Source organism: Sinocyclocheilus anshuiensis, unplaced genomic scaffold, assembly GCF_001515605.1.
Source record: "Sinocyclocheilus anshuiensis isolate Anshui unplaced genomic scaffold, SAMN03320099.WGS_v1.1 scaffold1366, whole genome shotgun sequence".
Classification (NCBI taxonomy): Eukaryota; Metazoa; Chordata; class Actinopteri; order Cypriniformes; family Cyprinidae; genus Sinocyclocheilus; species Sinocyclocheilus anshuiensis.
This window is the reverse complement of record NW_015554162.1, coordinates 325,338-336,236: the sequence shown is the minus strand read 5'-3', so window position 1 is coordinate 336,236 and position 10,899 is coordinate 325,338. Positions and strand designations below refer to the sequence as shown.

The window sequence follows — 10,899 nt, the reverse complement described above, 5'->3', positions numbered from 1 at the left end:
CTGAGGGACCTCCAGAGTGCCCACCCCCCCTCCCCATTGGATGTTATATGGCGTGAGGACACGCCTTCCGGAGGGGGCGTTATGTCAGACTCTGTTCCATGTTTTGTGTGTGTCCTGCTCCCCATGTGCCTTCCCATGCCCTTATTTGGTTAGTTTCCTGTTCCTCCCCTGATTAGTGTTTCATTGCTCCCAGGTGTGTCTCGTCATCCCCTCCTCCTGTGTGTATAAATAGTGTTCCCAGTCCCAAGTTCTCTGTCCGCTGTTGAACGTCTTCCTGTGTTCGTCTCCCTTGGTTCCTTGGTGGTAATAAAGTCCTGTTAAACGTATTCTCCAGTGTCTCCTCGTTCCTCGTGTGTGTGCACCGTGACAGTTTTGTTTGCTTTGGTTTTGTTTTGCTTAGCTTTGCTTTGTTTTGTTTGCTTTGGTTTTGTTTTGCTTTGCTTTGCTTTGCTTTGCTTTGCTTTGTTTTGTTTTGTTTTGTTTTGTTTTGTTTGCTTTGGTTTTGCTTTGCTTTTTGTTTGCTTTTGCTTTGCTTTGCTTTGCTTTGTTTTGTTTTGTTTGCTTTGGTTTTGTTTTGCTTTGCTTTGCTTTGCTTTGTTTTGTTTGCTTTTGTTTTGTTTTGCTTTGCTTTGCTTTGCTTTTGGTGAGATGAAAAGTAAATGTTGTTTTGTGTTTTTGTGCTGTGTTCAGGCCCTGTCCCTTGCTTCTTCATTGTCCACCAGGCAGCTGCTGAGAATCTGTCGGCGTCTTTCTCAGTATCCAGAGGAGAGTGTTGCTCACGCTGTGAACAAATCCTGTCTGTCCAGGTAGACAAACTCAAACACATTCATACATGTCTCAATGCCACCACTCAACAACTAAATAACATTTAAAAATAAAATATTCACAAACTATTTTAAACTCTGCACAAGTTTGTGCAGTTTGGGGCAGGGCTGTTACTGACCAATGGCAATGGCTTACATGCTTATTTCCTTTTTTTTTCTTGTGAAATTCAGAAAGACTGGGAAAAGTTGATTTGGAATGAATTAATATATTATTTTTCTTGGATTTGTAGGTTTCTGCCCAGCCTGGCTCGCTCACCTCTTCAGAAGAGTCTGGTGAACTGCTCAATAGAGGATCAGCCTGACCCAGCATCAGAACAGAGCCATCTCTACACCTGTGCGTTACAGTACAACACCATACCAGAGTTCAGACCAACGCTAATTACAGTTCATGAGAATTTAAATTGAATTGCACAACGGGATGTTGAATTATAATACTGAACATGGTCACACAACAGGAATTTCAGTAGTCCAAGTTTTGTAAATACCATAAAATTAACACATCTATCAAATTTTGCTATGCAACACCACAAAATGTCCACTACATTGTTTTAAGAATGTTAAAATAAATATGACCTGAATCTGAATTTAAATCTTGATTAAATATTGATGTGTGGCTCCATTTTTATTTATTTTTTTCGGTAAGTTGGAGCATTCTGGAAAAAAAGTGTTCTTCCAGCATAGTTAGATTATTAACAGATAAAAAGATATTAGAAATTAAAGATATTCAATATAACTATTATATAATTATACAATATATGCACATTTCTATAGGTTGAATTTCAAACATTAATTATAATTATAATGTTTATCTGAATACATTATTTGTTATGTGTATGATCACAAGATTATGAGTGATTCATACTGATAAATGAAATGTATTATTTTAACTACTTAGCAGTTATATGAATTCTTTGAATTTGATTAATTCCATTTAATTCTTCTTCCTTAAACTCAAATTACAATTCTGCATTCTGCTGAATTTGAAAAGTCATTCTTATTTCTGGATTGCACACATCCCTGGCTCAGACAACTTCAGTGGTTCCTCAGTAATTTTAGCCTGCACTGATATTTTTGTCCCATTTTCCCTGCCGTCTGTAAGAGACTTAGATTGCAGACGTACAGTACTATGTGGTGTCTGAAAAGTGTAGATGGGAGGAAATAGATTGTTTTTGTGTGTCCCCAGGAGCTGGTCAGTGACAGATAAGATAAGTAATCTTTGTCTGGTAAAATCTCTTTTTTGAGAATCTCTCACTTTTTCCTTTTAATTTTTTGCTCTCCCCTGTTAGGCACAGTAAAAGATGGACTCCTGACCATAGGGAACGTCTCGGTCCCTGTGTACAGCCCTGATGAGAAGAGGAAGGTCCCGGATGTGCTCTTTTATGAGAATGTTCAGGTGAGATCCTTATCTGCCCATTACCAGAGAGAAACATTGTTCTCTTCTCTGCAACCCACAAAAGATATGGGGCCAAAAAGCAAAGTGATTATTACTGCTTTTTTTTCTTTCTCTTTCTCTTTTTTTTGGGGGGGGGGAATTAATTAAGTTATACGATTATTTATAAGAAATTAACAGTTTCTTCACATTATTATAAAACTTCAGGTACAACCAAATAACATAAAACAGTAAAACAAACAAACCTGACTGGATGAGCCATGTTAGAATAGAATAGAATAGAATAGAATAGAATGGAATAGAATGGAATAGAATAGCAGATTACACACACACACACACACACACACACACACACACACACACACTAGTTTAATTATATATTAAAACACCAAGATGCAACGTTCCTTGGCAACCGTAAACAGCCTATACTTACACCATATTTGCAAATACTGCATTACCCACCAGCCCTGTTTTTATTAACATGGTCAGAAGACTGTTTGTGATTTATTGCATTTGCAGTTTCCACAACGATCACACGGGCCGCCAAAAATGGTTTGGTATGGAAGTGAGGAGAGCTCAATCTGTGTCTGTCTAAGCCATGCAAATCAACTGGGTGTTTTATTCAAAGGTCAGATCTCAGAGAGGACCCGCATAAGAACGCTGGCCAACACGCATACACATCCAAGTACAGCAGGATCTCAGCAGGTTCACAGTCAATCAGGGTGTAATCATATTTCATTATTAGGAATCTGAAGGTCTTCTCACTAAGGCATCTTCAGTATTCAAAGTTAAGCCTCTTACTGCTCAAACAAACCACATTGTTTCTCATGTGCAACTATTCAGATGATCATCTAGCGATCAGTTGCTGTATATATGTTAAATCAAACAGAATTGCGAAAATGCTGAAAAGTTTCAAATACTCCCCCATCTGCTAATGCTTCAGTCAAACCAGTCCAACCCACGAACACAAGTTGAGACATTTTTGGCCCTTTTAGCTGCTCAAATAGACCGGTTACAATTCTGAAATTATGTACTTCATATTTAATGTGCTGCCACTTTAAAAAATAATAATAATAATAAAACTCTAAATCAAGTGTTTGAAACATTGGACAGAGTGGTGTAGCAACCATTATTTTTGTTAGCAAATTAGCAATGAGCAAGTTACTAAATGGTCATCATAAACAGCCTACTATATTACATAAGGTAAACTTGTTTATTTAGATTATTATTGATAATAAATATAACTTTTTATTGAACGTACAACAGAATCATGTGACACTGAAGACAGGAATAATATCTGCTAAAAATTCAGCTTTGCATCACAGGAATAAATTATACTTGAAATGTATTCAAATAGAAAATAGTTATTTAAAATTTGAATAATATTTCACAATATTACTATTTTTAATGTATTTCTTAATTGGATAAATGCAGCCTCGATGAGCATAAGAGACTTCTTTCATAAACATTTAAAACATTTAACTGACCCAAAACCTTTGAATGGTAGTTTTTAAAAAAGATCTGTTTAGCATTATATCATGCAGTAATAACAAAATATAAAGTGTTGCCAATAGTAACCTTCAGTATTGCTGCCACACTGTATGTGTGTGGCGTTTGGTCTCAGAGATGTGAGAAGAGAACGAGGGATGACCCAATTATTCCTCCCTCACTGCCACCTCTCTCCTCCCTTCAGAGGCCCAGAAAGAGGTGGAGGGAAAAAAAAGTTACTCTTGTCCCACTTTTCCATGACCTGCTTTTTTGTCTTTCGAGCACTAGAAGGAGAAGTGCAGTAGTCCACTGAGGCGGAAATGAGGACAACGAGGCCTCTTTTTTTTGTTGTATAATGTGTGTTTGCAGCAAACAGCATCATCCCTATGTGTCCTTATCATATTGAAAAAGCACTTTGTGCCTTTGCAGCCACATAAACAGAAAATTCAATTCCTTGTGTCATATCCGGACCAGAATTCATTTCTGCTCCCATTTATCTATTCATCTTTTGTGTGTCTGTAAAATGTAGGTGACCCTCTCAGACATAATTGATGCTTTACTTGAGTGTTTCCATGCTTTACTGCTGGAGCAGTCTTAGATAGATCCGGTCACATGACATACAGTGGACCATAAAAGTCTGGGGCAAATCTGTGAAAATACTTAATTTAAAAAAAAAATATTTATTTTAGCAAATGTGTTACATTTCTTCAGTACAAATTATTATATTACCATAACAAAAAATGGAATTAGTACTTATAAATAAATAACACCTTTTGCATTTCTGCTGTCTACTCTGCTTTCTATTCTAGAATGTCTAATCAGAGTCACATGATCGATGTCAGATTACATGATCAAAGTAAGATTTTTTTTTATCAAGGATGCATTAAATTGATCAAAAGTGACAGAAAAGACTTTTATAATTATACAAAAAAAATCTAATAAATGCAGTTCTTTTGAAATTTCTATTCAACAAAGAATGCTGAACAAAACAAAATGTATCACAGTTTCCACAAAAAATGTTAAGCAGCACAACTGTTATGTTAAGAAGCTCAACATTGCTAATAATAAGAAATGCTTCTTGAGCAGCAAATCAGCATATTAGAATGATTTCTGAAGGATCGTGTGACACTGAAGACTGGAGTAATGATGCTGAAAATTCAGCTTTACATGACAGGAATAAATCACATTTTAAAATATATTAAAATACTAAACTGTTCTTTTAAATTGCAATGATATTTCATAATATTACAGTTTTATTGGATTTTTAATCAGTTAAATGCAGCCTTGATGAGCAGAAGAGATTTCTTTCAAAAACATTAAAAAAAAATCTTTCCGGCATCAGACTTTTGAACAGTAGCTTTTTTTTTTTTTTTTTTTTATAATTAGTGACCTAGAAATGCCTATAATAACCACCTAGAAAAGTAGACCCAGCTGAAAAAGATGATTTTGACAACCTGGTTATAACTAAATTACATATATAAGTGCTTTATCAAAACTAAGATTTCACATATTGCCTTTTAAACCCTTTTGAACGCTGTCCTGGTTTACTTACACTGTAAGTGTTACTGTAACCTGGATTTTTGCTTTAAATAAAGCAGAGTTAAAAGTTGGTAATCCTTCATAATATTAGGGGGAAAGAAGGTATCTTGTACCTTGATTGTCCCTTTCAAAAACGTCTTTTTACATTTTTATTTTCAGCTTTAAATGACAAAAATCCCAGAGTTTCAATGAGGTCTTATATCTTTGGACCCCACTGTGTTTTGTACTGCTGTCGTTATAAAATACGTTTTGTCTGTTTGTTCACAGCACATGATGGTCATGCAGGACATGCTGAAAGACTTCCTGTTGGGGGAACACCTGCTTCTTGTGGGGAACCAGGTAAATGAGGATTCCCATCCTCAGAACGACAGTCTGCAGAGACGTCTGAGAGCAGAGCAGACGTAGAGTACACTAGCCCAGAGCGCTGGCGTCATGCCATGAAGCACAGCTGCATTTGTAAAGCATCTGGCCACCAGCTACAGGGTGAACTAGAGCTCAGTGTGCCCTATGGTGCCCAGGCACTTGCCCACATTCTGCACTAGAAACCTGAGGCTTTACTGCGTTTGTGTATGGAAAGAGAGTGGGCGTCCTGACTGCTGTCACTTCAGAGTATAGATGGATCGATCGACTGATGCACAGAACCAATGAAAGTGTGCTAGACATACAAAATGAAATAGGAGGCCTGTGACCTGTGTACACTACTGTTCAAATGTTTGTACAGAAATTATTTTGTTATTATTATCAGTGTTGAAAACAGCCATGTGGCTTAATATTTTTGTGGGAACCGTGCTACAATTTTTTGGCTTAATATTTTTGTGGAAACTGATGTAGAAATCAATTTATTGCATCCTTGCTGAATAAAAATATTGATTTCTTTAAAAACAAATCTTTACTGACCCAAACTTTTCAACGGTACTAGTGTACATCTAACACTTTTCTGTTTTTGTCTGTGTAGCAATGCTTGAACTGATATAATAAACTCTGACTTTGGTCAGAGACTTAGGCTCTATACTTTGGATGAAAAAAGGAAAACTTTGTCATCATTTGCTGGCACTTGTGTTGTTTTGACCCCATATTATTTTCATTCTTTTATGAAAAACAAAAGAGATTTTGCAGAATATCTGAGCTTCTGTTTTTCATAAAATAAAAGTGGATGGAAATTTACGCCATTAAGGATAACAGTATTATTGTGTCTTGACACGTGAGCTCTGTAGATGGAAAGGCAGGGTTCCTACGCAGTTTGGAAGAGAAAGAATTTGATTTTAGTAATTTCCAGGTCTGGAAAAGTATGGAAAAAAGAAAGCAAAGTATAGAAAAATAGTTGCATTTCCAGACTTTTGCCCCTATTTAGTTTTCTATAATAGAAAATTATAAACTTAATGAAAATAAATTTATCATACAAGAAGTGTGTTTTCATGGCAGCTGTTTAATGATTCTTTAGTGACTGTCAAATACATCTGAATTAATCCAAGGTGCACTTTTTCATTATGTTTTGTAAATTTCATAAATTTTTTTCTTAGGATATTCTTAGCACCATATTACAGAGCCTCTAAAAGGACCTTTGCAAAAATAAAAAATATGCAGACTTTCGTGTGTGCACGAGAAACCATTAAACTTAGCATGTAGGACAATGCACACTGATCCATCTATTGCACCATCAGCCCATTTCGCGGTGTGGTTTCTTGGCTGCCACAGAGTAGGCTATGCGTTAAAGCAGACCTAAGGCCTTGAAATATGATATACTGCCCTAACGAAAGGCAAATTTTTAACACTTTTTTTTTTTAAGGTTCTTTTTATAGACCATTGAACTTGGCAAATAGGACAATGCACAAAGCCCATTTTGTGTCATGGCTTCTCTGCCGCCACAGAGGATGTGTTAAATCGGACATTAGGCCTTGATTGTAGAGTTACTACCATTAGGAAAGCCAAATTTTGAGCAAATTGATCTCTATTAATTCATGTGCATCCATGCTCTCATTTTCTTCATGGTAAGATGGCAGACAAAGGAAATGGGTTATAGAATAAAAATAGAAATTGTAATGCGTAAGCGAGCAAAATATTCCTATGCACAAAACTTTCTTGTGTGCATGCAAAAGTCTGCAAGAAAATCTATGAGAAAAATATTTACAGATGACTGAACTATATCTGAAAATAATGCTGTATGAACCATTTATGTTAAATATGGTCTGAAAATCTACTGAGAGGTTTGGAAATTTGAGTCTGGAGAAGAATGGGAAATGTGAAGGAACCCTGTAAATGATATCAAATCTAATAAGGCATGTCTGAAGGTGCATTTTTCTTAAACATATGAATGAAATATAAGAATGAAAGAGAGAATGAAATTTAAGAACCCCAATTATAGTTCATTTAATAAACCAATGAGAAATTATTTTAATTTCAGCCATACTAATTTCAGTTACTCTCAGAAAGCTGTCCTGTAGCTTCAGAAGAGTTGAAATAATAGTGCATGACTAATGTGGACTACTTTTATGATATTTAATGGTGCTGTTTTTTTGTTCGTTTTTTTTAGGAACATTACAGTATAAATCACCATCCACTTCCACATACTCTAATATTCTGCTTAACATCTCCCTTCGTTTTTATTGAAAGAAAATGATACAGGGTTGGAATGACATGAGGATGAGTAAATGATGACATATTATTTTCATTTGAAGGCGATCTATTTCTGATCTATGTTCTTACTTTGTTCACAGGGCATTGGGAAAAACAAGACAAGAACAAGAAATCGATTCTTGCATCTCATGAACAGACCGAGAGAATATCATCAGCTTCACAGGTAAAGTCCCTTGAGTTCTCCTCAAATAGCCTTCTCAGAGAGGAAGACCTATTATCAGAAACTACTCTCTTGTAGACTCAATTAGAACCTGGTCACGAGGCCACACCGGAAATGACCCATATCCGCTGACATCACATGCTCCTTTTCATCATTAGTGAATAACTGAGTAATGTATCCTCTTTGTATCTGAATAGACCAGAGGAAAAAAAGAGAGGACACCTTTATTTATCAGAACGATAAACACCTGGACACGGATGCATCATACAAGTGTTTTCTATTAGGAGGTGAAGCTTCCTTTTGCAGACTCACCAAGTGCCTAAAATAAAAAGATCTGCTCTCTGAGGCTCGAGTGAGCTATTTTAATCCTGTTAAATTAGGACACGTGTCGACAGGGCAGAGGGAACTTTTAAGTTGTACTTTTGCCTTTGAAGAACTACAGTTAAAGGAGTAGTTCTCTTTTTACATTTTGCCACCCTTAACCTCATTCCAACCCCGTTATTATTTTTCTTTCTTCTGTGAATCATAAAAGTAGATGTCTTCTTTTGACAATCCCTCTTAATTAAATGTCAAAAAGAGCAGAAAATGTTCATTTGTTCTCATCCGGTCCCTTTTAATTCTTCCTAGTGAGATAAAATACGGGGGGCTCGTCCGGGATATTTTGAGCTATAACTCATCCAGCAGATTACTGTGTGTAAATATTAGTGCCATTTAGGTTATGCAATTCATTGTTAAAGATGGGATACATCACTTGTGATACTGTGCTGAATAAAGTATAAATTTATTGATAAGACAAAGCATAACATGCTTATAACAGGGCTCTCGCAGTCATTGAATATCCTGAAATACAATATCAAATCAGGATATTAGCATGATTTCTGAAGGATGGACAAGACTGACCAAATGATGCTGAAAATTCAGCTTTGCATCACAAGAAAAAAATACATTTTAAAATATATTAAAATGGAAAACAGTTTTTTTTAGAATGTAACAATATTTGACAATATCAATGTTTTACTGTATTTTTGATCAAATGAATGCAGCTTTGGTGAGCATAAGAGACTTCTTTCAACAAACAAACAAAAAAACCTTACCGACCCCACACTTTTGAAAAGGCATGAAATTCAATAAAATCTTATTTAAAAAAAAACTACAGTACATATGCATTTTTAGTCATCCTCTGCAAATATTTAATCTGACAATTTGTTCTTTGTGAGTGCAGTTTGATTTTTTTTATCCGTTCATCACAAACGACTTGAAAAGTCGTGGAAACTTATGTCACTGTGTCTAACCCATCTATGAGGTGCAGAGGTTGATGTCATCTTGAAAGTTTCTTCTTGAAAGTTAAACCACAGACAAACTCGCATGCATTATGGCCTGGTTAGCGATTATGGAAGTCTTAAATTAGCCTAAAGTAATCACTTCAGGGATTCTCCCTTCCACTAAGCCCACAGAGATATGTGTCACATTTCAAACCTGCACAAGAACTCGAGAGCGCTCTGTCCATCACACTGAATTGAGGTCAGTTTACTTTATACTTCTATAGGACCCATAAGCATGAATCCACAAATCATCTCACTCTCTAGAGATATTAGCAATGATTTAACTGTAAACAGAGTCTCCATTTACTGTACATGTGTGATGTTTCATGACAAACGCAGTCTAAGCTCTGATCTTGTATGCTTCAACAGAGACACTACAGTCCAGACTTTAATGCTGCAGCCCTCTGAGAGATGGCATCATCATCTATGAAGACTCTCCATTGGTCAGTATTCACCTCTGACATCATGGCTTTGTTTCAAATATAGTGAGCTTCTTACACAGACATCACAGAGATGTCTATTTGACGTCTGCATTTACATCTGCAAGACGTATTTTTTAGAGTGTTTGCTCATCTGCAATACGTTTATAGGATGTTTCCTATCAGATGTCAAATAGACGTTTATAAGATGTCTTTAAGATGTTTATGATTTAGAATGTATATAAAACTGACGTCTGAAAGATGTCTATCAGATGTTTGTACACAGCAGATGCTTTCCAGATGAAGCGATCTTTAACAGACATCTTGCAGACATGCGTGTGCTATCTGGGATATGTTTACTCTCAACGTTAAAAAGTCTTTTTTTTTTTTTAAACAGGGGTTTTCAAACTTTTTGATGCTATGGACTCCCAAATATAATGATCCCTTGTTAGGGGCCCTTTTCCTGAGATATAAAGACAACTTTGTACTTTCATGTATAAACACCCGTTTACATTGTGTATAGTAGTGAAATGTTAGGTGTGATATTATAAAAACAACTAAATTAAATAGTTGATGTAATAATTAGCTTTTATATTACCTTCACTAAAGCACATAGTTAAAATATATTTCTCCCATTCATACTAATACAAGTACAACTAATACAACCGTCTTATATATACAGTATTTGACCCTAGTTTGAAAACCCTGTTCTAAGAATTCGTCAGAGGAGGCAACCCCAGAATGCATTACAACATATATTTTAATCAATAAACACTTAAGAGTATTAAGTTGTTAGCTCAACGACACACTTAAAGGTGCGGTCACATTTACCGTTGCTTGATGAAATTTCCAGGAATTTGTGCAATTGGGAGTTTCACACAAGGACGAAATAGTTGCACATGCAAATCCCACTCACTTGGTTTGCAAGTGACTTCTGTGAGAGTTGTGTGTTATACATCGTTATGCTATTGACAATAGACGGTAGACCTTTTTTCGACCGACTTTAACACAGAACTCTACTGGAATCAATTCCATCGCTTCACCTGAGGAGCTGTATTTGTATGACATGCAGATGAGGTTTCATTCCCCTTACGTTACGTGGTTCAAATCCTTTTTTTGTTTT

The 10,899-nt window shown here is 35.9% G+C and overlaps 2 protein-coding genes across 2 annotated transcripts in view; both read left to right on the top strand.

Moving 5' to 3' along the window:
• LOC107670898 (von Willebrand factor A domain-containing protein 8-like) overlaps window positions 1-5,915 on the top strand; it is a 25,317-nt gene extending 19,402 nt beyond the window's left edge. Inside the window, exons 10-13 of the mRNA XM_016463705.1 lie at window positions 691-806; window positions 1,055-1,158; window positions 2,111-2,217; window positions 5,509-5,915. Coding sequence (XP_016319191.1) covers window positions 691-806; window positions 1,055-1,158; window positions 2,111-2,217; window positions 5,509-5,646 — 465 coding nt within the window. The 3' untranslated portion in view covers window positions 5,647-5,915. The remainder of the gene's footprint in view (window positions 1-690; window positions 807-1,054; window positions 1,159-2,110; window positions 2,218-5,508) is intronic.
• A 3,393-nt stretch (window positions 5,916-9,308) lies between these two features.
• The window catches only part of LOC107670899 (von Willebrand factor A domain-containing protein 8-like), a 16,889-nt gene continuing 15,298 nt past the window's right edge, over window positions 9,309-10,899 (top strand). The window contains exons 1-2 of the mRNA XM_016463706.1: window positions 9,309-9,556; window positions 9,727-9,800. The gene's annotated coding sequence lies outside the window, so the exon portion shown is untranslated. The remainder of the gene's footprint in view (window positions 9,557-9,726; window positions 9,801-10,899) is intronic.